We start from the raw sequence: 27,687 nt of genomic DNA, 5'->3' as shown, positions 1-27,687 counted from the left end.
GGCAGCAGATGGAAGGGCCGTATCTACCTGTCTCCTTAAATCAAATTTCGATGCAGCGGACAATGCCGGAAGAGTCATTGCAGAGGGGACTGTTATAAAGAGGCATGCATGGCTTCGCCAGTAAGGCTTTAGGCCAGAGACACAAGCCACTCTAATGAACATGCCAGTGGAACCTAACATGCTCTTCGGTAAGGCCGTGGAAGATGCACTTAAACAGGAAAGGACGAGTATGACACTCTAAAATCCTTAGGTCCGCTCACAAACACACCTACTGGTCAGAGAGGTAACGGTAATTTTCACCATTTTCGGGGCCAAAATTCACAAAGAGGATCCGGCTACAATCAAGGCCAAGGTAGCAGCCAAGGCTACTCCTGGGCGAATAATCAAGGACAAGCCTTCCAAGGCTATCCCAGAGAACAATGCAGAGGTCATGGTCTGGGCAGAGGCCCTGCCCGAGGTGGCACCCACCTCAGAGCAAGTGACATTCCGCTCTAGGTACCCTCCCATGCATCTCCAGTAGGAGGAAACATTTCCAACTTCACCCATGTCCACGATAGCAGGGGGCTACTGTATAAAACTACTTCAACCTCCTCACGACCACCCCCCACGGCAGAAAATCCACTCAAAAGAACATCAACTGATCCTTCTAGAAGAGATAACTACACTTCTATTAAAGGATGCCATAGAAGTGGTCCCGGCCAACCAGATAAACAGGGGTATTTATTCAACTTACTTCCTTGTGCCAAAGAAAGATCTAACAATGCGCCCTGTATTAGATTTACACCCTGCAAACAAGTATGTCAAGCCATAAAAGTTCTGCATGACTATGCTACAAGAGGTAATCCCGCTACTAAAAAAGGGGATTACATGGCAATACTGGATATGAAAGATGCCTATTTTCATATTTCAATGTTCCCAGCGCACAGAAGATTCTTGCGTTTCAAGATAGCGAAACAAGCGAGTATTGCATCTTGTCTTTCGGGGACCGAAAGGGGACGTCGGCATAGGCGTGTCTGAAACACTATCCCTATCGTGACGTGTGTAGTACCCAAAATCCCTCACGCACTGAGGTCCCTGAGATTGTTTTTTTCCGCCCAGATAACTGGTCCCCCTATAGCGGAGCTCTTCATGAGACATTGTTTATCTTACCGAATTGTCGGTTTAATCCCCGTTAAGTCACTTTGCCCATAAGAACATCTTCGACGAAGACTACGGGGGAATCGTCTACGGCTGTGGGTTCCGGCGCCTAAGATCCGGCGTTCGGACTTCCACGTGGTCGGGCCTTCTGTCCGGCCTACACAGTGGGGAGAGTGGGCTCGGGTTGCCATACTGTTATGTTTTTCCTCTTTTCCACTGCTTTCCTTTTTGGTCTGGTCACCCTTCCCTTCTGCTATGGAAAGGGCTCAATTTAGATTCTGCCCTGTGTGTAGGGTCAGATATCTGTGGAAAGACGAGCACACATCGTGTAACTCTCGTCTCCCCCTAGAGCACGACGAAAAGCGGTGTTCGGCGTGTAAACTCCTTAAACCTAAAACCCTTAAGGAGCGCCGGTTGAAGCGGTGGGCCGCGTACGGAATGTCACGCGTGGAGCCTCCGTCTCCTGCCGCGACACCAGCCGAAAGTGACGGGGGTACATCAGATGACCAAACGTCCAACGCGGACGTTATAGACCTTGAGGCAGACTATTCTAGAGCCGCCACGCCCGTCCCCGACCCTTCCAGGCTCGACTCCGGTCTTGCTACAGATACCACACCTGGTGACAGGGGCGTACAATCGCACCGCACAAAGCACACAACCCAAGCGCCCTCCTCGACGACTTCGTCGAAGAAGGTGAAAGCGCAAACGGGTCCGCCGGAAACTTCGGCGGCGCCCACTGATCGGTCTGATCCGAAGCCTTCCCCGCATCCGCAGCAGCGCATGACGACTGGGCATAACAAACATAACAAGGGTGCTACTCCCCAAACTACATGCGCCGAAGTTTCAGAACAAGAAACTTCGACAGATTCCAAGGTTTCCAAGGCCCGTACAGGCCCGAAAACTACGAGTAGGCCTCTACCCGAGAAGCCATTCGCTGGCCCTTCTGGAGCCACGGAAGACTTTTTCACTGCCGACACATCATCGGAGGTGTTGTCTCCCGAAGATTCGGTGACTATCCGTAAGAGCATCAATAGGATTGCTACGGCAGTGGGCCTAGTACCGGTTCCGCCCACAGTTATGGGCCAATCCGCCGAAAAGTTTTCCACGGATTTGGAGGACGATCCCGAAGACTCTTACGAAGAAAGCCAGGTACCCCTCTCAAGCACCCTGAGGAGATCCTCTCAACACCTTAGGGCGGAGAACACAGTTCCTACTCAGCTAGGTCCATTTGGGTCATCCAAGTGCACCGCAGAACAATTCGAGGGGTGTATGGATCGGCTGGAGCAGTTTTTCAGGACTTCTGATCAACCTCCGCCGAAAAAAGCTTGGGTAGACCCTAACCCTTAAACACAAGATGTTCAACACCTAGATGTCCAACACCAAGTTGACTATCAAGAAGATGTCCAGATGGACACGTATAGAGACATCTATACAGAAGAAGAGGAGTCTTCTTTTCTGGACAACTATGGGGAAGATCAAGGAGCAACGGACAACTGGGAGGACACCCAGCAGGACGATCACAACTCTGATATCGTTTGCCTCGACTCTCCCCCATCCACCCCGATTCGACAAGCTTCCCCGGTGGATGATCAAATGGCTTTCAACAACATGTTGAAAAAATCCGCGGAATTCTTTAAAATTGCCACGCTTGAAGTCTTGCCCGAACAAGATTTCGCAGAGGACATTATTAATGAAAAGCCTCCGGCAAGCCAGTCTATCCCTCTCTTGAGCTCTGTAAAGAGACGGCTGGCCCCTTCCTTACTTGCACCCGCTCAGACTAGGGCTTTGAACCCAAGGGTCGAAAAAAAATTCCAACCCTCCCCCACTGACCCGCTTTATATCAAAGGACACGCAATCCCAGACTCGCTGGTGGTGACCAACACTCGCAAGAGAGCAGGGGTTCCCCTTGCCACGGGAGAGTCGACCCCGGACAAGGAGTCCAAAAGGTTGTATGACTTAGGCAAACGGGTTACGTCGGCAGCGGCCTATACCGTCCGGATTGCCAATAACACGACGTTACTGGCAAGCTACGTCGACGCCCAATGGCCCCTACTCCAGGAAGGCCTTCAAGAGGTTCCGGAACCAACCAGAGCCAAGCTTCTCGCCATTGTCTTGGAGGGCAAACTTGCCAATCAGAATGTTGTAAAGAATACCCTGGACAACGTAGAGACAGCAGGCAGGTCTCTCGCACAGGGTACTCTCCTAAAGAGGCACGCGTGGCTGCGCACGTCAGGCTTCAGGCCTGAGACCCAGGCATCCATTATCAACAAACCCATCGAAGAGGCCAACCTCTTCGGGAAGGCGGTAGACGATGCGTTGGAGACAGCCAAGAAGGAGCACAAGACTATTAAGTCGCTGCACCAGATTTCCAAGAAACCCTCTTCACAAAGGGGCAGTAATTCTCGGCAGTCCTTTCGAGGACAAGCCCGCACCACTCAAAACAATTTCGGCACAGGCAACCTCAACTCAAGTCAACCTGCTGCATGCCCCACTTACTACCCCCAGAGGGGTCTGAAGCGCGGAAAGAATAGAGGCAGAGGCTCCAATTCCAGAGGAGCGTCAACTTCGGGTCAGAAATGACCACCAAGTCCAGGTCCCCTCCCATGTCTCCCCGGTCGGGGGGCGATTAACATCTTTCCTCAAGGCATGGGAGGGGATAACTTCAGACCAGTGGGTCTTAAAGACGGTCGCCCACGGTTACTGCGTGGAATTCACCCGACCTCCACAGTTCAGACCGCCGAAACATCGACGCCTTTCACCGGAACATCTGCAGATCCTGATCCAAGAGGTGGAAGCGCTGCTGGGAAAGGACGCCATAGAAGCCATCCCGATTCCTCAGGTAAACAAGGGTATCTATTCAGTGTACTTCCTTGTACCCAAAAAGGATCTCACCATGTGTCCTGTTCTAGACCTGCGCCCAGCGAACAAGTTCATAAAGCCCCAGAAGTTTTGCATGGTAACACTGCAAGAGGTGATCCCATTGCTAAAACAGGGGGACTTCATGACAACATTGGATATGAAAGATGCATACTTTCATATTTCAATGCTGCCAGCGCACAGAAAATTCCTAAGGTTCGTGATTCAGGACAAACACTACCAGTTCAAGGTACTCCCCTTCGGCATAGCCTCGACGCCAAGGGTGTTTACCAAGGTCCTGGCAGTGGCAGCGGCACACCTGCGCAGACTTTCAGTTCCAGTTTACCCTTACCTCCACGATTGGCTGATCACGGGGGACTCGTTCGACATTTGTTTTTCGAACACCCAAAAAACAGTAGACCTACTGTTCAGCCTGGGTTTTTCCATCAACGAAAAGAAATCCAGCTTAGTCCCCAGCCAAGTAAAACAGTTCCTGGGGGCTCTAATACGTACGGAAGATGGTCTAGTCTTCCCTTCCACCGAGAGGGTTCAGAACATGCTCTCTCAGGTTCCTCAGTATGTAGCCAGTCGAGAGGTGACGGTACGGAAAGCTACGTGTTTGCCAGGGATGATGGCATCATGCATATACTTGGTTCCCTACACGCGGCTGCGCATGCGTCCCATGCAAGAGTGGCTCAACAGCCAGTGGTGTCAGGCCAGCGGACAATGGGAAGATCTGTTAGTTGTCTCGCCAGCCCTCGTTCTCTCTCTGCAGTGGTGGTCGAGGGAGAACCTCTTGAAGGGGAAAACCTCACGACAGACGCATCTCTCACGGGGTGGGGGGCTCACCTGCTTCAACAGACAGCGCACGCAGTGTGGTCCCCTCAGGTAGCGTCCAACCATATAAACCTGCTGGAGCTACTAGCAGTGTTCAAAGCATTGAAAGCCTTTCAGGAGCAACTGCAAGGGAAGACAGTGCAGGTCCTAACCGACAGCACAACAGCAGTGTATTACCTGAACAAACAGGGGGGCACTCACTCTCCAGGGCTATCCAAGCTGTCCCAAAACATCTGGATATTGGCTCTCAAACACAAGATGTTCCTGATATCCCAACATGTTCCAGGGGAACTCAATCTTCTGGCAGACGTACTCAGCAGAGATTTTCCTCCTCCAGAAGAGTACGAATGGCGACTGCACAAAGACATTGTATCCAACGTCTTCTCAGAATGGGGGTTTCCAGATATCGACCTGTTCGCTACTCAGGAGAACGCCCAATGCCAAGATTACGCCTCCAGGTACCCCCAGAACGGATCCAAGGGGAATGGTCTCTGGATAACTTGGTCAGGGAAATTTGGCTACGCTTTTCCCCCCCGACTCCCCTTCTGAACAAGATAGTACACAAGATGCACCAGGAACCAGTCACCATGATTCTGGTGGCTCCCATGTGGGCCCGCCAACCTTGGTTCGCGCACCTGATGGAAATGTCCCTCTCCCCACCAGTCAAGCTGCCCTGCCCGTACAACATGTTGTCTCAGGACAGGGGGGAGACTCTGCACCCATGCCCACAAACTCTGAACTTAGCAGCCTGGCTCCTGAGGTCATAGAGTTTGGAAATCTGCAACTCCCTCAAAGATGCATGGACATACTGAGGGAGGCAAGAAAGCCTAACACACGTTATTGCTATGCCAGCAAATGGAAACGTTTTGTCATCTGGTGCAGTTCCAAAGGCGTCAATCCCACCGATTGCTCGCCTTCACACATTGTGTTATATCTAACCCATCTGTTGGACTCTGGATTAGCCTGCAATTCCTTAAGGGTTCACCTAGCGGTGTTGTCAGCCTACACCATGTCACAGCAGAAGGTGTTGTGGTGGAAAATACCTGTGATTAAAGTCTTTATGGAAGGGGTTAAAAGAATGTATCCCCCCATCACTCAGCCAGCACCTGGGTGGGATCTAAATGTGGTTTTAACTAGGCTCATGGGACCCCCTTTTGAGCCTATGCATAAAGCTAGTCTGAAAGACCTGACTTACAAGACAGCCTTTCTAGTAGCTATCACTTCTATCAGAAGAGTTAGCGAACTACCGGCCCTCTCGAATTTGGACCCCTTTGTTACAGTCCACAAAGATAAGGTAGTTCTGCGCACACATCCCAGATTTGCGCTGAAATTTATTTCGAAGTTCCATGTGAACTAGTCAATCGAACTACCTATGTTCTTCCAGAGACCTACTAACATGGCCGAAAGAAGCCTTCACACACTAGATGTGCGCAGGGCAGTCATGTTCTACATGGATAGAATTAAACCACTGAGGAAAACTAAACAATTCTTTGTTTCAGTGGCAGCTGGTAGAGAAGGGGATCCTGTCTCGAAATCAGCAATATCAAGGTGGATTGTCAAATGCATCACACTATGTTACACTCTTGCAAAGAGAGCACTGCCCTTCAAGCCTAGAGCACATTCTACTCGAGGCACTGGGGCATCCATAGCATTCATTGCAAATTTTCCCCTAGAGTCCATTTGCAAAGCGGCAACCTGGAGTTCTGTACACACCTTTACAAAACACTATCGCCTAGACACTCATTCTAGGTCTGATTCTCATGTGGTACAAGCAGTACTAAGACATCTTTTTTCTACTGTTCCTTCTCACAACCCACCTCCAACTCCGGGTACTGCTCGCTAGTCTATGCACAGCATGTGATTCTAAGCAGATTAACAAGCATCAGAAGACATGCATTACTTACCGTAAAAGCATTTCTGATGATTGTATCTGCTTAGATTCACATGCGCCCTCCTTGCCTCCGCGCGCAGGTTGGAAGGAATATGGACTTCTTACTACTTTCTCTCTTCATGTACTCCCTCACTATAGCCTTGGGCTCCCTCATGGCAGAAACAATACAATCGGAGGGACCTCAGCGCATGAGGGATTTTGGGTACTACACACGTCACGATAGGGATAGTGTTTCAGACACGCCTATGTTGACGTCCCCTTTCGGTCCCGAAAGACAAGATGCAATACTCCGCGGTTACCACTGGATGTCGGACCATATGCACAGCATGTGAATCTAAGCAGATACAATCATCAGAAATGCTTTTACGGTAAGTAATGCATGTCTAACTGCAAATACCACATTATCAGGCCGGCCGCCAGATAAGGGTGCGCAAAGCAATGCGTTTAATAGGCATGATGGAATCTTTCATTTACCAGTTCCACACGCGCGCCTGCCCATGCGTCCCATACAGGAGTGGTTGGCAAAACAGTGGGACGATCCAGTGGTCGTTTTGCCAACACTTGTACAAAATCTTCGCTGGTGGATGAGAGAAAACCTAACAAAAGGGAAACCTTTCTACAACCCAGAGGTACAGGCAGTGGTCACAACGGACGCCTCACTGGCAGGATGGGGGGGCTCACTACCTTCACCACACAGCTCAGGGTCTGTGGTCTCACACTGCAGCTCAGAGCCACATCAATGTGCTGGAGCTTCTGGCAGTATTCAAAGCCCTTCAGGCATTCAAACTCCATTTAACAAACCTGTTGGTGCAGATCCTAACAGCCAGTACTACAGTAATGTTTTATATCAACAAACAGGGGGTACACGTTCTCCAAATCTATCCAGACTTGCACAAACAATCTGGAAATGGGCACTCAAACGGAAGATGTGCTTGTCATCACATGTTCCAGGGGAACTCAACGCTCTAGCAGACTCACTGAGCAGAGATCCCCTACCAGAGGAACACGAGTGGCGCCTACACGAAGAAGTCATAGAACACCTCTTCTCTCAATGGGGTTCCCCAACTATAGACTTATTCGCCACAAGCGAAAATCGTCAATGCCCATACTTCGCGTCCAGGTTCCCCCAGCCAGGCTCCAAGGGGATCGCCCTATGGATGAGCTGGTCAGGGAAATTTGCTTAGGCTTTTCACCAAATTCCTCTCATGAGGAAGGTGATGAACAAGTTACACAAGGAACCGATGATGCTGATCCTTGTTGCTCCTATGTGGGCAAGACAACCGTGGTATCCACATCTGCGCAGACTGGTGATGTGCGATCCCATCAAGCTCCCGTGCCAGTAAAACCTACTCACCTAGCACGAGGGACTAACAGTGCACCCACAACCACACTCAATGAGCTTGGCGGCATGGCTCCTGAAGTCATAGAGTTCGGGCATCTCAATCTACCGCAAAGATGCTTGGATATCTTGAAAGAATCAAGAAAACCAAACACTAGGCACTGTTTTTGACAAATGGAGAAGATTCATAATTTGGTGCCAGACTAAGCAGATCAACCCCATAGATTAACTCCATCTAATAATCTAACCTATATGCTCCACTTGCTAGATTCAGGGTTAGTGTTCAACTCCCTAAAGGTCCACCTGGCGGCCTGGTCAGCCTACACCACTTCCCATAATAAGGTCTCATGGTGGAAGGTAGCAGTCATTAAAGCATTTATGGAAGGGGTAAAGAGACTCCACCCTCCAATTTCTAACCCACCGCCAGGTTGGTACCTCAATGTGGTACTCGCTAAGCTCATGGGACCCCCATTCAAGCCTATTCACAAGTCTAGTCTCAAACACCTGACTTATAAAAACTGCTTTCTTAGTAGCTATCACTTCCATAAGAAGGGTTAGTGAAATCCAAGCATTGTCAGTGCAGGATCCTTTATTTACTACTCATAAGGACAAGCTGGTTTTACGTATACTCACCCTAGGTTCTCCAAATTTCATGTAAACCAGCCTATTGAGCTACCTGCATTTTGCCAGGAGCCCAAAAGCTCTGCTGAGGTAAAACTCCACAACTAGATGTGAGGAGAGCGGTCATCTACTACGTAGACAAGACCAGACCGCTAAGAAAAACAGATCAACTGTTTGTCTCCATAGCGCCAGGCAGAGAAGGTGACCGCATCTCTAAGAATGCCATCTCTAGGTGGATAGTCAGATGTAGCCAACTGTGCTATTGCCTATCAGATAAAACACTGCCTTTTACGTCAAGGGCCCACTCCACAAGAGGTACTGGAGCCACTCTGGCTTTCATTGCAAATGTCCCCTTAGACAGTATTTACAAAGCTGCTACATGGAGCCCAATACATACGTTCACTCAGCACTACTGCATTGACACTCATTCCAAGACAGATACACAAGTGGGACAAGCGGTTCTAAGACATTTATTTGCTCATGAACCTTCTCACATCCCACCTCCTTCTTCTTCCACTGCTCGCTAATCTATGCACAGCATGTGATCTAAGCAGATTCCACAAGCCTCAGAAGGGATACATTACTCACCGTAAGCGTATTTCTGATGCTTGTATCTTCTTAGATTCACATGCGACCCACCCTTCCTCCCCTCGGAGAGAAGGCGCATGGATGCTTATTAGCTTATCTAATACGTATCTGCTTGGATACAACTGTACTTGCGCTACACCTCATGTCAGACATCTGAGGGACCTCGACGCGTGAGGGATCATGGGTAAAGTGGACATCACACTAGGGATAGTATTACTGGCACGCCCTGTCGACGTCCCTTTTCGAGTTTCGAAAACAACTGTAATACTCTGCAGCTTCCACTAGATGTCAGCCTATGCACAGCATGTGAATCTAAGCAGATACAAGCATCAGAAATACCATTACGGTGAGTAATGTATCCCATATGGGTGTGGTGTAAGGGGATAAAGCGAGTGGAGAGGGGGTTGCCGTGGGATTATAAATGAAGGGAAACTGGGGTGAGGGGGTCTGGGAGAGGGGGACCCCCCAATTAAAAAAGAAAATCTGTATTTATTTCGATTTAAATGTTATTAATTATTTTCTATTAGTTAAAATCACGTCACCGAAAGTCTGTACTAATGGATGGGTGGAGGATCTGGGGATCCAATTAGACAGTGGGGACATACATCCGTTCTTTTCATTGATTAACAAAATATCATATAACCTTGGCAATTGGGAAATTCAATTTAAAATCATATAGACTTTCTGTTATACCCCAGTTAACTTATATGCAATGGAGCCTTCAAATGCCCCATGGTGTTGGAGTGGTTGTTGGCAGCTTGGGTACATGGCACCCTCCCGCGCTGATAGCCAGGGCAGGGAGAAGTGGTTGACATTGTGGTACCGTCCTTGACTCCAGCAGCAAAGGAACCCCCAACCAGCTCAGCACAGCTGATTAGACGGAAGAGCCTGATAGTCGACCTGACAGTGTTAAGCTGAAGGTTGCGCTGGCCATAGTAAGAAGATAAATAGACAGAAGGTCTGTGTGAACAAACTTGTTACCAGAGATAGTGGTCCGGCGCCACATGGTCGCTCAGTCGAAGATCTCTGGCTGATACTCGTCTCCTGATACTGTGTTGAACATTAAGAGTAAAAGAAACTACAAGTACCAAGAGGCCATAGGGAAGGCCGGAATAAGGTGTTAAGGTGGTTATACAGAGGTCGAGGCATATCCCTTGTACACTCGAAAGTCCTTGACACACTGCAGAAGTTTTGTTATTGTGTAACTGGCGTTGGTACCCGGATGAGGGGAACGCAGTGCGAACTGAGATGCGCTTGCCGTAAGCTAACAGTGACCCAGCGAGGCGAGATCGCCCTTCGGAAGTCTGTTTAAATTGGCAAGTGCTTTGGTTGGTCTGAGGCCGACTGAGGGAGGCTGACGACTGAGATGGGAAAGTGTTGTTTAAAAAGGCATTAAGACTTATGAGTATTATAGAAGAAGAGACAAGCTAAGCCATGTGAATTGTGTTAATGGGGCAAACGTGAACCCGACTGAGGGATGCCTGCAACTTCATAGTGATGATTGAACTATGTGAAGCCTGACTGGGGTCCTGAGAGGAAGCCTGACAGGGGGCTGAGACCTAGACTTGGGTAAAGGTAGAACCAAAGGGTTCTAGAATAACTTTCTTGTGAACTGTATTAAAAATGGCAATGTGAAACCGATGAAGGGATGCCAGGAGAAAGCCAAGGGAAGTGAATCCTGCATGGTGACAAAACACCCGTGAACATTGACAAAACACCCGTAAACATTGTGATGACAAGTGTGGACCTGACGGAGGGATGTCCACAGTGAGTGGTTGGTCTGAACCCAACTGAGGGAGGCTGACGACTGAGTGAAGGGTAGGGTGCCGGTTGAGGGGGATCCAAGGGTGAAGGGACTCGCCCAACGTGAAGATTACCAGATGAAACTTTTATTTTGTTGTTTTGGCGTATCGGGCCATCTGAAGCAAGAGACTTTGCATTAGTGGAGACGTGGGCACAGAAGGCCCTGATACTGAGAAAAGGAACTGTAAGCTTGTGCCAGAGAAGATCAGGAGTGTGCTGTACTCACAAGTCTTGCCTTGTCCCGTGCTAAAAACGTGGGGAAGGGAGACCCGGGGCGTAGCATCCTGACTTATCATTTTGTGAACACTTCTTCCTTTTCTTGTGAACATTATCCTTCACTCTTTGGTAGCATAGCAGTAAGGATTGACAATCTTTAGTATAGGCCCTTTTTATTTGACTAGACTCCACTAGGACTGTATTATTATTTTTTGATGGTCGTAGCTTGCTCCCATCTTAGATTTAGGTTTAGATTATGCGTTTATCTCACCCAGTTTACGTTTTAATAAACTCCCTTGAACTGTGATCACTTGTGTCTGTCTTACTTTGATGCCATGCCTTCCTTACAGTGGATAGAATGGACAAATGTGTCCCTGTGTTCCAGGATGCACCAATCTACACAGTTTACACTTGCTGACACCAGCACACCCAAGCTGCGTACATGCACTCCTGCATACCCTTGACATGCATTCCAGCTGCTTTGCAGGTCATACAAGAAGATTCTCAACAGCATAAATGGATACAAAGAAATAATGTGGTACATGTAGTTGGGTTGTCTTTGTAATTTCAGTTACATTTAATGCAAATGGTGATCATTGATCATTGTATATTTTGGTATGCCTGCTCCTTGCAGCTCAATTATCAAGACCTTCTTTTTCCTTACATTAAGCTTTCGGCATTCAAAGAAGCCAGAGATGTTGAGACACAGAGGCATTCGACTTTGCAGGAGAAGGCGGAGCAGCTGGAAACACTTCAAGAAAAGGCAAGGCACACTCAATTTTAGTTTTGTTTAGTGCTTTACAAGTCCTACCTACTGTGGTGGTCATTTACAAACCGGAATCTCCATACCAGTGGTCCATAATATTGTGCATTTTATTTGCGGTAGGGTACCAAAACTTCTCCTGAGTGGCACATATGTTCATGAATAAAAAAAGAATGTCTGGCATGTTAAGATGATTTCTCTCCACCCTGTGGACGGAGGGAGAGGGGGGAGAGACACATAAGGCTGCAGGGTTTTTCCCACAAGCTTTCTCTGGCTCACCCAGGAGAAAATGTGGCTGAGCAGTCGAGCAGTGTTAAGGACATTTTACAAGTGACCTGTGGTGAAGGCTTAGTGTAACCAACCTACAGTGTTAGGGTCTGCTATCAAGTAAGTCATTTGGAAACCATAACAGAGCAGTCTGGTTTCCCTCTTAGGAGGTGGGTGGACTTGTATCAAGGTACAGTTAGGCCATTGCGAGCACACAACAAAATACAATACACATAATATACTGAAAATATTTATTCGAATCCTGTGGCAACTGACCAGGCCATTCTTATAAGTAGATTGAATAACATTTTACAGTACTTTCTGGTTAAGTACAGTGGCCGAGATGTACTTATGAGTGGTGATTTAAATGCAGTGTGTCTGGAACAAGTCATCGTAAACACAAGCTTAAGAGTAAAATGTGGCAATAGGTAGAATCCAGTTTTTAAAGACTGGGACCTGCGCATAGTAAATGGGAATGTACAATGTCCTTCTAAAGTGCAGAACACATGGAAAAATTGTGTTTCACATTCTAATATAGATTGTCGCAAAAATTGTTAAGCAAATGCTGAAGTTTTATAAAACATGAGAGATTTCCAAGTGACCATAATAAATTGACTGCTACTTTTCCCCTAGTTACATGTATGAAACATAATTTAGGATGTAGAAATCTTATTGCATCACAGGGAGGAAATCGAATTGCTAAGCATTAACCTGATGTGAAGAGACTAAATGGCCGTTTGAGTAAATGTAATAATTTAACTAGTAAAGAAGAGAAACATGACTATCACTCCATTTCATTTTATGGCCTTCTTGTGGAACTGAGAACCCAGAAATACAGATAAAGCTGGTGATAAATCCCAGCATAGGCACTGTTTTAATACTGATTTTCAGTTTAGAAAGAAAGAATTACGTCAAAATTTAAGAAAACAAAAAATCAGAACTTGACTGATCAAGCCACTGACATAAGGAAAGTAACACAGCAATACCTTAATTGGGTTTAAGCCGATAAGTATCTTTTACTGCGGAAAGATGGATAATCTATTCTTAGGGAAATTATAACAAAGAATTCCTGGAACCTGCGGCCCTAATGAACCATATGAATAACGTGCAAGAAAGGGTAAGTGTAACCCTATCGATGAGAATACTTGCAAACCCATTTTAAAAATCTATGCGAACAACCTACGGAAGTTGGTACTCTGGAAAATGAGGAGATAGATTGGGAGCATAATTTTAGTATTAAAGATGTAGAAAATGTCATAGTAAAAGCATCTGATTCGAGAGCCCCGGGACCTACCATTCTCAGTAATCGCATCTTGAAATCTGACCAATTAATCTCGGCTGTCATTGTAAATGTTTTGTTTGATAACATTCTCCATACAAAATCTATTCCTCCATCCTGGAGACTCGTAAATACAGTTCCAATCTTCAAGAGGAGCGCTAGGACTAATCCAGTTAACTATAAACCTATTGCCATTCTTGTTGAAGACTGATATATTTGCAGGGTTAATACTGAAGGAAATGGAACAGTAGGCTAGCACTACACATAGACTACATATGTTTCAAATCGGTTTTAGAAGGGGTATGAATACCATACTAAATGGCTTTGTATTAATGTGTTTAAGAGAAAAAGCCTGGCAAAAAGGTGTATCATTATACGTTGCACTGATCGATTTTAGTCAGGCTTTTGACACAGTAAACCGTCAGACTATGGGAAAAGCTTAAAAAGTGGGGAACGGAACCGCCAGGGGGCGCTGAGATGAGTTAACGTCTCTCGGCCGGTCTCCTTTCTGGGGCGCTGAAACTGCGGGAATTGAGCCCCCCAGCCCCGTCGGAACCTGTTTTCAACCCCCTGGCAAGGAAGCTGAACCGGGAGAGAGTCGGTGGGGAGCGGTCCGGAGTTCCGCGGCCCTGGAGGTACGGAGTTTGGTGCCCCACTGTTGCCCTTGGCGGGAGGATCCGGCCCTGCGGTGGGGGAGGTGCAGCCTGGGAGGTACGCTTTTCGGTCCGGACTGCGGGACCAGAGCAGTGCCTTAGGGGTTGGTGGGTGCCCTCCTGCCCTCCCCTGAAACAGTCTTCGGTGATTAAGGGATCCACTTACCGAGCGCGGCGGAGAGGCAGGCGATCCTCGCACGGCTGCAGCCGGGGCTGCTGTCGGACTCGGGCAGCAGCTTTCTCCCCCGCCCTCTTGGGGAGTAAGAGCAGTGGACCCTCGGGTGGGCCGCCGGGCTTGTGTGTGAGGCCTGGTCCGGTGTGCCCTTCTGGAGTGTGCGCCTGGCGGGGCGGGGAGTCTTTCCTCGGGGGCGACTAAAAGAGGCCCCAGGGTGCTGTGGTGGTGACCTGGTGGAGCGGAGGGGGCAGCCTGGAGACTCGGCGCGACCCGGGATGAGGTGGTGAGTGGGGCCGGTGTAAGGGGCCCGTGGAGGCTTTGTGGTGGGCGTCCTGTCTCCCCCCCACCCCCCCTGATCTGGGCTAGACAGCTGCTGGACCCGGGATCACGTTTTGAGAGCCCGTCTCCGGGGGCTGTGCGGCCTACCCTCCTACTAGCTGGCTTTGTGCTGCAGTCCATCGGCCTGCAGGTGGGCTGCCAATAGACCTGAAGGACAGAGACTTGAAAGACATTTACATAGCCTGTCATAATGCCGGCAGTAGTCCTTCTGAAAAACACTCTTCCCTGCTTACAAGCAGACAGTGCCTGATTTCCTTGTGCGCTGCGGTGCCCCCAGAGACACTCTCCTTTGTGCATGGTACTGTTTGTGCTGTGGCTCTAGGTCGGAGCATATACATTTCTGTTTCCAGTCAGCCGAGAAGGATGAAGGTGGTGTGACAGGCTTTTCTCCCCTCTACTGAAGTTGTAGTGGGTGGGTGGTCTGCGTGGCCGGGGCAGCAGTTTGCTTGCGGGCTGTAAGTTGAGCTGTACCCTGGTGGAGGAGAGAGGCCCCCCGGACCAAGTTGATGGCCTGAGCGTCATTTCCCAGGAGGTCTCTTGTTAGCTTGTCTAGGGTGTACTCGTGGGCCCATTTGAATGGACTGGGCACAGGCCCTACAAAAATATCGTAGAGTGGAAGCTGAGGAGGTCGCCATGCAGGCTGGGGTTCAATTGGAATCTTCTGAGGCTCTATCTGTGAGCCACAGCATGGCAGCCCTGCTGGAGGAGATATGAGGCTTTAGAGCGGATGTTAATAAAAGCCTGGACTCACTTGACAAGAAGGTGGACGCTGTAGAGGACCGTGTCCAGGCCCTTGAGGCCAACCAAACCTCGGCAGACCTCTTTGAGACGCAATTTGACATGAGGTTGGCTGATCTGGAGAAATGGAAGGAGAAAGTCATCCTCAAGTTGGATGACTTGGAAAATAGGGAGCGGCGCTCTAATCTAAGGTTTTTTGGTATGCCAGAATTGGAGGGGGAGTCTCAAGTGGACATTGTGAAAGGGGTCAAGGCGATTGTAAGTAGCCCCTTTGGTGGTGAAAACACTAGTGAACCCACAATTGATAGGGCCCACAGGGCGGGAGGGTGGGTGGCTGAGCCGCGTACAGTTCTTGTGAAGTTTCATTACTTTGCTGAAAAAGCCAAGATCCTGGATTTAGCTCGTTAGAAGGGTCCTATTGACTGGAAAGGTGCGCAAATTAAGATTTTTCAGGATCTTTCGGCGCTCGCCCTCGCCTGACGGCACCTTTGCGGACCCCTAACGAGGTGGTTGCAGTCTAAGGGAGTGCGTTATAGGTGGGGCCACCCGTTCTCCCTTGCCTTTGAACTAGATGTCTACAAATACTCTCTTTCCTCAGAAACTGAAATTCATCGAGTCTCTCGTGAACTTTTGGGAGAACCCCCTTCTAATGATGATGTGCAGGGGGAGAAGGGGCCAGATAGAGACAGGCCTGGCCCATTGGAATTTGTGGGCAGGCGACGTATAAGGGGGCATAGGAAATTCAGGAGAGTGGCGCCCCGTCACCGCAGCAGCCGGCGCCTTGATGTTATTGGTGGAGATTGGTGTGCTGGTTGCTGTTAGGTTTTATAGGGTCACTTGTCCTGCCCTGTTTCATCTTGGCTGATCTCCTGTGTGTCGGGTTCTTTGTTTTGTCTCAGGTCCATGTGGGGTCTTGGGAGCAGGGGGGTGGCATATACAGGTGGTGGTGTTGGGAGCTTGTTTTTGACTGGGGATGGGGGGCTCAAAATGTTCTTTGTTTGTATGATGTGGGAAGCGCCCAGGGGGAGGCGATCTCTGGTGGCCTGGTAGTGCGGCATGGAGATGTCGCAGTTTATCCAGGCGCTTGGAGGGGGGTGGATGGGCGTGGGAGGGAGTTGGGGGTGTTGGGTTGGTTTCAGGGGATAAAGGGGGGTTTAGTTGCTGTTTTCCTAGTTCTGGGGGTGGGCTTTGGGTTGTTGGGGTCTCTGAGAAGTAGGGGGTATATAGGCCCTTGTTTGGTCTCCTTTGGTGCATGTGAGCTGGAGGTGCGGGTACTCTGGTGTGGTTTGGAAGCGGGTGAGACAGTTTCTTTGGATCTATCTAATGGCTGATTCTATGCAGCAGTTGATGGTAGGGTCCCTGCATGTGAGGGGATTGAATTCTCCTACGAAAAGGTCCCTGGTGACGAGGGAATTTACTAGGCTTCATTTGCACTTCCTTTTTGTGCAGGAATCTCACTGGGTTAGGGAGAAAGAGCCACCGTATCAAAATAAAGCTATCCAATATATGTTCCATTCCTTGTATGTGTCGAAGAAGCCGGGAGTGGTGGTGTTGGTTCCCCCAAGGCTCTCTTTATTCCAAAAGCTCATAGGTCCGATCCGGAAGGACGCTACATTATGGTTATGCCCCAACTGAGGGCAGGATCGTTTTTGGGAAGTGGTGGGGGAGTCCATTCGGGGTTTTGCGGAGGGTGCTCTGATTGTGGGTGGGGACTTTAACATGGTCCTTTGGCCAGACAAGGACAGGAAGTCGCTTTCCCCCTGCCCTGACCAGCGGGTTCAGAGGAAAATGGCGGATTCATTTCAACAAACTAATGAGGGATTGGGCTTGGTGGACGTGCATTCCGTTGAAGGGAACCGCGATCCTCTCTTCACTTTTTACTCTGCGGTGCATGGGGCATTTTCTAGGATAGATCTCGTCCTAGTGGATTCAACGCTTCAGGATGGTGTCTCGAATTTTGGTGTGGAGGTTGTTCCGTGGTCCGACCACAATCTTGTTTGGGTCTCGCTAGGGGTTCCCCGCAGACTCCGACTAGGGCCCGGTGGATATGTAACGATTTGTTGCTTTTGGATAAGGGGCTTAAGGAGTCTCTTTTGGGTTTAATTAATGAATACTTCCTTCTTAACGACACAGGGGAGGAGGATGTCCTATGTGTGTGGGATGCATTTAAAGCCACGGTTAGGGGCAAACTCATAGAGATGGGTGCAAGGAGAAAGAAAGAGAGGGGCAGGGAGGAGTTTATATTGAGGGAGCAAATAGCTGCCATTCAGCCGGGAGGAAAACTGAAGTCCCAGATGGCCCCGGGAAAATGGGAAGAACTCCAAAAGCTTAAAGCTGAATTGTCTGCCCCGCTCGTGGGACAAACCAAACGGAAGCTAGCATTTTTGAAGCAGCGGTATATGGAGGGGGGGGGGGAAGGCAGATAAGGTCCTGGCGTGGCGCTTAAGGGAGCTTCGAAACAGTAGGAGGGCGAATCGTATTGTGGATCAGGAAGGGAAGGGAGTTCTGCAAGACGATATGATAGCAGCGGAATTTGGACGGTATTACGAGGGTCTTTACTCGTCGGAATATTCTGGGGACGGGGCTGATGTGGACTGTTTTTGAGATTTACTGTATATTCCTTGACTCTCGGATGAGGGTGTCGGTGCGTTGGAGATCCCGATTTCCCCCCAGGAGGTGGCAGATACTATCTCCGCCTTGAAGAGTAGTACAGCCCTGGGAGACGATGGTTTCACTGTCCGGTTTTATAAGACATTTTGTGCCGTGGTAGCCCCATTTCTGGCTAAGGTTTTGGAATCTGGTTCCCTGCCCCCCCTCCATGATGTCGGCGCTCATTGTAGTGCTACCAAAAGATGGGAAAGATCCTGTGCAGTGTCAGTCGTATAGACCCATTTCCCTTCTTAACGTGAATGTTAAGATTTTAGCTAAGCTCTTGGCGAATAGGCTATCTAAGTTCCTTCCCTCCCTAGTGCATGGTGACCAAGTCGGATTTGTCTGCGGGCGACAGGGAACGGATAATGTGAGGAAGACCCTGGGGCTAATGCATGAGACGTCGAAACGTGGTTTGGAGGCCTATCTCTTGTCGTTAGACTCTGAGAAGGCCTTCGACCGTGTAGAATGGCTTTACATGGGGAGGGTGTTACGGAAAATGGGCTTCGGGGACAATTTTTGTAAGTGGGTGGCTGCACTCTATAATGATCCTTCTGCTAGGGTGTTGGTAAATGGTTGCCTGTCGTTGGGGTTCTCGCTCTCCCGGGGCACGCGCCAGTGATGTCCCCTCTCACCTCTGTTATATGCACTGGCGATGTAACCTTTTGCTGTTGCGGTCAGGGCTGACGAGGGTCTTACAGGGGTACTATGTGGAGACCACGAATTTAAACTATCTTTGTTTGCAGATGATATTTTAGTATCCCTTACGGGTCTTCGGGTGGCTCTCCCGCGATTGCCGGGTCTGATTCATTGGTTCGGGTCTTTCTCGGGGTTAAAAGTGAATCTGTCCAAGTCCAGCATTATTCCCATGGGGGGGGGGTAGACTTCGAAATTGAGGAGAGAGAAGAAATATATGGGGTGTGTGTGGAATGTGTGTGTACTAGGTATCTGGGCGTCGATATTCCAAGGGATCTAGATAAGGTGTTTGAGCAAAATTTCCTCCCGCTCCAGGGAAAAATTCAGAGCGATCTCTCAAGGTGGGCCCCCTTGACCCTTTCGTGGTTTGGGCGTATGGTGGTGGTTAAAATGAATAGTCTTCCGAGGCTTCTCTACCTTTTCATGTCCCTTCCGTGTTTGGTGCCGGATTCCTTCTTCGCTGCTTTGCAATCGCGCATCCTCCGTTTTATTTGGAATCGGAAGAGACCCAGAATTGGTTTAGCTACTTTGACCCTTCCCAAGTCCTTTGGGGGCTTCGGAGTTCCGGACGTTAGAGGGTATTTTAAGGCAGCTCAGCTACGAGTTATGCTGGAGCAATTGAGGGACGACCTGCGGACAAATTGGTCGTACGTGGAGGATTTTCAGGTTCATCCAAAAAAGGTTAGGGACTTCTTGTGGGCTCCTCCGAACTCTATTCCAGAGCCCATTAGAACGCACCCTGTTCTTGCGTTGGTTTGGAAGCCCTGTAGAGATAATAAGCTGCTTTCCTCTTGGCCTTCCCCCCTGTCTTCTTTGTGGGGTCTTCTGATTAATTTGGGCGCGAAGGGGTTCCGAGAATCGCAGGCCTGGTCTGATCAGGGGTTGGAAAGGGCCGCTCAACTGTTCGATGGAGAGTCATTCTTGGAATATCCCCGGGTGGCGGAGGGATTTGAGGGGAAGCCACCCTCGCTCTTTGAGTATTTGAGACTTAAGGGAATTCTTACCCAGGCACGGTGGGTGGCTGATTTATCGCGTCCATTGACTCCTCTTGAGAGGATTTTTGTGGAGGCCAAGTCCAGGAAGGGTTCCCTCTCTAAGATTTATGAAGTGCTCATCTCCTCTAGCCTGGTGGGTAGGCAGTCATTTAAGCGTATTTTGGAGGAAGGGTTGGATGTCAGTTGGCGACCGAACTTTGCGATTAGTGTTTAGGTCTGTGTTTTCTGGGGGGCTGTATACGGCGGCAATGGAGCATAACTTTAAGGTTTTGCACTCCTGGCATCGTGCTGCGGTTGCCCTTTCTAAGATGTTTGTAGAGGGTGTCCCCGTGGTGTCCCAGACTGTGCTCCAATAAAGGTACATGGTTTCATATGTGGTGAGAGTGCCCGGTTATACGGGTCTACTGGACGGAAGTGCTCAGTTGGATCAAAGGCATCCTGGGAATATGTCCATCCCTGCATCCGCTTGAGGTTCTTCTGGGCACTCCCCTACCTGATAAAGAGGTGGGTTCCTTTTCGAGGGTAATGGGGGCCATGCTAAGGGCGCGGAGATTGGCTCTGGCGCAGAAGTGGAAGAGTTCCCTAGCGCCCTCCAAAACAGAATGACTTACCAAGTTAATTGCCATCTTTGAGTATGAGAAACTTTCTGCCATTGTCAATGATTCTATGTCATCCTTTCTGCAGGAATGGACTGTGGTTATACTTAGTGTGGACTGTGAAGCCTTGAAATTATGATTTGTTTTTTATTATTTTTTATTTTTTTTGTATCTGTTCTCTGGGGTGGGACTGCTGAAGCCTTCACCCGCGAAAGCAGGCTTGGGTGTTTGAGGGAACTCTGCCATCTTCAGGGCCCAAGTATATTGCTGCGTATGTCTCTTGTCCCTACTCTCTGCCACTAGCACCACGGACTGTCGGAGGCCTAGTTTATCGGTGGTTAAGGGGGGGAAGTGATGGGAGGGATCTGGGGGGGGTAGTGGGAGGGTTTAGTTGGGGGTTGGATTCTTTTGATGTTTTTGTTATCAACAATACCATCAACACTATGTGAAATGATTAGGCACTTCCATGAAGGCTCCTGTCTGCAGATCAGACTTAATGGCGACGGCACACTCTCCAAAGAAATACCCACATTCTGTGGTCTGAGACAGGGATGCCTGTTGGCTACTTGCCTATTTAATTTATATTTATCAGACCGGAATGAAGCATTGGAAGGGGTATCTCTAGCTAGACCAAGACTCAGTGATTTAGCAATAGCATATTCCGACGACTTGATTATCGCAGACCAAACTCCTCTGGGTCTCCAGAGATTGCTGGGAGCGATCACCACATATGCAGGGAAAAATGATTTGTTCATTAATGTTAGCAAATCTGAAATAATATGATGTAATAAGAGTGTCTGCTCTGTATGGTTACACTTGGAATATTAACAGAGAATAAATGGCCCCAGTAAAATGCATAAAATATTTGGGGTTTACCCTCGATGCCTCTTAATAAAGGCGTTGTCAAGGATAGATGGAAAGCTAGGCAACGCTATTTGCCGCACAGAGACATAAAATACTTGAGACATTTTGTAGGTTTACTATCGTCCCTATCTTTTGAGTTTCCTGTACGGTACAGAAATGGAACCACAAGTCAAACAAATGGATTGATAGCTTATAGAGGGTTTGATTTGGAAAAAAACTCCCTCTTAACGTACGTATATCAGCAACAAGGTTTGAATTAAGTTTGCCAGCCATGAAGTGCTGGTATTGGAGAAAGTACTCTATATGTCCTATAAGATATTAACGACAACACCGTACATCTTCTATGACAATTTGAATAAAATGATGCAGAAGGGTTCTTTGAAAGCACTTAATTATTTTACAAATTATGCGGGCGCCATCTTTGGTGAATAGTAATAATAGTGCGGAGCTCAGAAGTTCACTTCCATCTTGCAAAAAACTATTATTCCTGCATGATTGGATTGCTACTATTGATAGGATGCATGGGTATAAGTTATACCAAAGCCGCTCGATGGTGGATAAAGCTATCTGTGTAATTCTGAATGATCTAAAAAAAAATCTGAATGTAGGTATTACCCAATTTGATCGAATATTATTGATCAAATGGTACATTTGACTGAATTCATCCAGTACCATTAGATCGATTTGATACAATCAAGTTAGGGGAAAAGTAATAAACATGGGAAGCGGGGGCTGCAGGGGTCTGCCCCGCTCCCCATGTTCAGTATTTTTGACCTTGGGGGAGGTTGCAGGTGTGTCTTCCCAGCTTAATGAAGATTGGACGGAACTGACGTTGCAGGGTCAGGAGAGGCAGCGGACGGAGAAAAGAAGGTAAGTGGGGAGATGGGCGATGTATTGAGGGGGTGGGAGGACATAGATCTGCCGAGTAAAATTCAGAGTAAAAGATCTGCTCAGTAAAAATCTATTTGCAGCGAAATTGACTACGAACAATTCTGCCATGGTCAAACAAACCAGATCAGAAACGGATATTGACAATTTTATTTTTCCGCTTTTGCTTAAATATTATTCTGATTTGGCGATAAGATCTAGACAGCAAAAGAACGGGGACTGTAACCATTATAAAATTGAAGGGGTTCTTCAAACACTAAAGCATCTTTTGATCGAATGCACAGCATTACATGAATTAAGAATAATATTCGGCCATTTTGTTTTTCATTCGACTGTTTGAACTCTGAATTCTTTGGAATAGACCTTCTAGTGGTCAGGAGTCCTCTTTAACAACAGGGGTCTTGAAGCTCTTAGCAGAAAATGATTTGGTGAATATAAAGCAGTCATTTTATAGTGCGCTCAATATGAATGGTAATGTGATTTATGACTAATGTGTTAGAATATTTTGCTCTTGATATGAATGTGACTGACTTTCAATTTGTTTTTTTGATTTAGTGATGATTTTTAGATTATCTTTTGTTGCTTTTTTGGTGATTGCATTGACAAATGTAAAATGTTACTTTTGTATTTTGTTCTGTATATGTGTAAGGTTGAACATTTCAACCAATTAATGTCAATAAAAAATACTGAAAATATATATACCTTTTTTTCTGATAAGTATTGGATAAGGTAAAAGCACAGTTAAATTAGTACTATCCACCAAGTATATATATATATATATATATATATATATATATATATATATATATATACATATATATATATATATATATATATATATATATATACTTCTTAGGCTTGTGGATCTGCTTGGATCACATGCTATGCATAGGCTGACATCTACTGGTAGTCGCAGAGAACTACATGATTTGTTTTCAAAACTCGAAAAGGTACGTTGACTGGGCATGTTAGTAATACTATCCCTAGTGTGATGTCTACTGTACCCATGACCTTCACGCGTCAAGGTCCCTCAGATTGTTTTTCTCCACATACTGGTCGCACATTTGCAGAGTTCTCCAGGCTAACGCCTTAGATATTATAACTTTACTTTATACTACTTAATAACCGCCCATCGCTTGATGCTTTCAAGACCAACTCCGGTGGCTCTCGACGGATGGACCCATCGTCGACGACAAGCTGCGTCTCGACGGACAGTGACTGCGTCCTACACATGCCTCAATTGGCCTCAACCCTTTACAGTAGGCAGAGAGGGGGAGGCCATACACTCTTACTTTTAGAGAATGTCTATTTTGATACCTTCTATTCCCCTTTATAGTCATGCTGCCTTTCCCATCAAATATGGAAAATACACCCTTTGCAATCGAAAGTATCTCTGGAAGGACACAGACCGGGTGTGCAACCACTTTCTTCCATGGGATCACGTCAAAAAGCACTGCAAATCCTGCAAGCTTTTTTTCGACCAAAGCTCTTAAAACTGTCGCACTATGCGCTGGTCGGCCCACGCCATGCAGGCCGAGGCCTCCATAGAGACGTGGCTGGTGAATCCAGCGATGGCAACATCATTGTTCTTAGCAGCGTCAAAGCCAATCGGGATTCTGTAGGATCCCATGTTGCGAGCCCCCGACTCCAATAATCAGGCCAGCGGCCCTGTTATGGAGACACCAGGTGGCAAGAGCACACACGTTCCATGACGCATTAAAGACATAACCCCATGGCTGAATGCTGACCACCTCGTCGGCCGTTCATGGCTACACAGTGTCTAAGGAGAAATCCCATTACAAAATATCTCTGTCTCTGGGCCATCGGGTTCACTGCATGACAGATCTAAACAGGTGCCGAGTAGGCCCGTTTCAGACACTGTGCCCAAAAGGCTCTCCTTTAACACGCTGAAACCTTCCACGCCCTCTTCTGACGCATCGATAATGTAAGAATATATCTAAAACATGTGCCGAAAATGTTCCTAAAGTATAAAACGTCGAAACTCGCAAAGATTTCAACGGACACATCGTCTAAGCCAACTCCTTCACAGGAAACTGGCTTCAATCCATCTGAAGACACTCTCAGGGGCACTGCATCAGAAAAAGCAGACCCCCCTTCAAGAGACACGTACTCCAAAGTGTTGTTGGAAGTGTTCTGCTGCTCCGTGTCATTTCGTTGCTGCGCTGAGAAACGCCAGCAGTGTGGAATTTGCTCTCATCACATTCTGATATCTGTACCTTTAAGAGGTTGGACTACAAAAACAACTTCCTATATGCAAAGCGTTGAGTGAAGTGTTCTGCTGTGTTCAGCAGTGAAAGCAAGCTTGTTTACTCCGCTATTACAAATAACAGCTCTGCGTTTAGATCAAGCGAGGTAAGCAACATCTGTTTAACTAACTGCTGTGTAACTGTGGGTAAACGTTATCTTTAAGCCCTTCTCTGCTTGACAAAGAATCTTTTCCTAATATCGTCAAACGAGAAATCATCTAATTGAAGGGGATGACTACTGGCAGTTTCTGCCTTTGAGCCCCCATGCTCCACTGCAAGAAACGGTTTAAACATTTCGCCATACGTCTCAGTCTTTGAGTTTCTGAGCCTCTGTTCGAGGCTGACTGCAGGCGAATTCAGCCTTAGAACCCTATTTCGTCGCGATTGAACTCGCTGCGTGTATTTCTCTATTTTAGTTATCACAGGTGACTGTTGGCGATCCTGCCTTTGAGCCCATGTACGTAGCAGTTCATTCCGCTTTTAATTGCTGATAAGTGTTTACAGATTGCCGCTGGAGGTCAGCTGACTGATTCTACACGGACCTCCGTGGTTCCAAGTTTAAACGTGTACCTGGTTCATATTGTTCCATGTTATGCCGTTTGGATCTCAGCTCACTCAGATCACTTGCTTATACTTGCCTTTGTTGAGACCTTGGTATTTACTGAGAGAAGCCAGCGGTGATTTATTTGCGAGACACGCGTTGTGTGTTTAACAGCGCTGAAATAAAATAAAAATTAAATTTAAAAAATGTACAATCTGCGCGGTTCGAATTTTAAGGACGATTTAAAAGCTCCAGAAACAGGTCACCACTCATATCCAGCTGTGACATCAAACCTCCTAATCCGCTAGGCGTACAAAGTCCTACATACAAATCTCATATTAATACACACATGATTGTCAAAAATCCTGCACAATAGTGCCCTCTGCCTTGTTTATTGCTGCCTATCAAAGATCAATCTTGTGTACCAGTGAATTTGTCTCAATTAGTGAAAACTACGCTAAACTCCAACTTAGACTATACTGTTTCTACTTCCACCATGAAACGTCATATACACAATCTTGCTAAAAAAAAGAAAACCTAGATCCCGGAGTCTAAATGCTTTAGAGAACTTTGCATGGGCAGCCAGTCCAATTCATTTGAATTTAAAGAGCAATCTGGAAATAAATCTCAAACCTGTGACATCATGCCAAATGAAATACAAACATTTCAAGTCAAACACTTGACCTAATGGAAGAAGACAGATCTCACAGCCACAAAAATTACATGGGGCCTCATTGTGTGTTAACTTCACCTAACAATTCCCCATTCATTAAAGCTTCAAGATTTCGCCAGAAAAGTGGGTACAATAACCTCTTCATCAGTGACAAATCCATCGAGAAAACTATAAATGCAAACATTGAGAAAAAGGCCAAGATTCGACTCTTTGAGCTCTCAGTTTCATCCTAAATTCTTTGGTTAATGTTTTTAAATCTCCAAAGGATGAGATTCACACTTATTCGGGCATTGTCATGGAGCTGACCAAAGAGGTCAGCTGTTGTGAGTCTACTCTAGTTGGTCTGAATACTGCCATCCACACCCAATTCAAAGAAATTGTGATGCAATTGTCAAAGAATGACAAACATCAGACGGACACCTTCACTGCACTTAATGACTTCATTCAGTTAAAAAACCACAACAAGATCATGTGGTCTGAAATCAAAATGATATCAGCTCTAAATACAGATGCGGCTTCAACAAGTGAACAGCTGCAAGGTCATACTGTGGAGACATATGGTCATGACGATACTCCTCTATCAGCATCAACTCTAGAAGAATACTTGAGGTTAGCGCAGATTGCTGATGACCAAGAGACAAACTGCCCATCTGTGCAAGGTTGCCTAGACCTGAATTGTTCGACACAGCCTCAAAAGAAATTACCCACTTCAAACTGCACTGACAATGCCCCAGTTAAGGATGCGACTCCAATCATCATAAATGAAGGGGTGGACACTCAAAACTCAACAAATAAAGTGCACAGAATAAAAACTAAGAAAAAAAAAATGCTCATAGAAAGTCAACCGGAATAAGAGGGTAATTCATAGAATTCAGCGCACAAGTGGCGCACGCGGCTGGCGCACAGTGTGCGCGTGCGAATTTCTGCGCCAGCCACGTGCGCTAAAATCCATTTCCGCGCACAGCGTATTCATGGATTTTAGTTCCCAAAACCAGCCGTGGCGCAGCGACCCTGCAGCAGCGGCAGTTACGCCCCCAACCCCTCCCCGTGCACCATGCACAGCGCACAAATTCCGTACATGGCGCACAGGCCCCCAACCACGAAAATCCCTGTAAAACTCCCTGCGCACCCCTCCGAATACACGTACCCTGCTGCACGGGGAGTGTCACACGCGATTGGAGCGGGTGCGTGTATAACAGGGGTTCACGGGAAGTTTCACACGCGAAATGCCCTGTGCGAGTGGGGTACGTGTATTCCTTGTGTTAGCGGGAAGTTTCACACGCGATTGGAGAGGGGAACGTGTATTTTGGGGGTGCCCGGGAAGGTTCACATGCGATCGGCCCTGTGCGCGTGTATTCCTGGGGTGTGCGGGAAGTTTCACACGCGATTGAAGCGGGGTACGTGTATTTCGGGGGTGCGTGGGAAGTTTCACACGCGAAATGCCCTGTGCGAGTGGGGTACGTGTATTCCTGGGGTGCACGGGAAGTATCACACGCGAAATGCCCTGTGCGAGTGGTGTACGTGTATTCCCGGGGTGCGCGGGAAGTTTCACACGCGCTAGGCCCTGTGAAGTGGGGTACGTGTATTTCTGGGGTGCGCGGGAAGTTTCACACGCGATAGGCCCTGTGCGCTTGTATTCCTGGGGTGTGCGGGAAGTTTCACACGCGATTGGAGCGGGGTACGTGTATTTCAGGGGTGCGTGGGAAGATTTACATGCGAAATGCCCTGTGCGAGTGGGGTACGTTTATTCCTGGAGTGCGTGGGAAGTATCACACGCGAAATGCCCTGTGCGAGTGGGGTACGTGTATTCCTGGGGTGTGCGGGAAGTTTCACATGCGATAGGCCCTGTGCGAGTGGGGTACGTGTATTCCTGGGGTGCGGGGGAAGTTTCACATGCGATTTTGCTGTCAGAGCGGGGTACGTGATTTTCGGGGGTGCGTGGGGGGAGTCCTACACGTGAATTGGCAGTGTGGGTCCTCCCAGGTGTTCCCCCTACACCCTTCACGGCCCCTGCAG

At 47.8% G+C, this 27,687-nt stretch overlaps 1 protein-coding gene across 6 annotated transcripts in view; it reads left to right on the top strand.

Moving 5' to 3' along the window:
• FKBP15 (FKBP prolyl isomerase family member 15) overlaps positions 1-27,687 on the top strand; it is a 2,419,492-nt gene that overhangs the window by 1,954,892 nt on the left and 436,913 nt on the right. For 4 of the 6 annotated variants that reach the window (XM_069609812.1, XM_069609809.1, XM_069609810.1 and 1 more), the window contains one exon: positions 11,959-12,051. The exons of the other annotated variants lie outside the window; for them this stretch is intronic. In XM_069609812.1, coding sequence (XP_069465913.1) covers positions 11,959-12,051 — 93 coding nt within the window. The remainder of the gene's footprint in view (positions 1-11,958; positions 12,052-27,687) is intronic. 6 annotated transcript variants of the gene reach the window in all.

This window comes from Ambystoma mexicanum, chromosome 8, assembly GCF_040938575.1.
Source record: "Ambystoma mexicanum isolate Mex_15411 chromosome 8, UKY_AmexF1_1, whole genome shotgun sequence".
Lineage (NCBI taxonomy): Eukaryota > Metazoa > Chordata > Amphibia > Caudata > Ambystomatidae > Ambystoma > Ambystoma mexicanum.
Note: the sequence above shows the minus strand (reverse complement) of the source record. Positions and strands in the feature narration are given on the sequence as shown.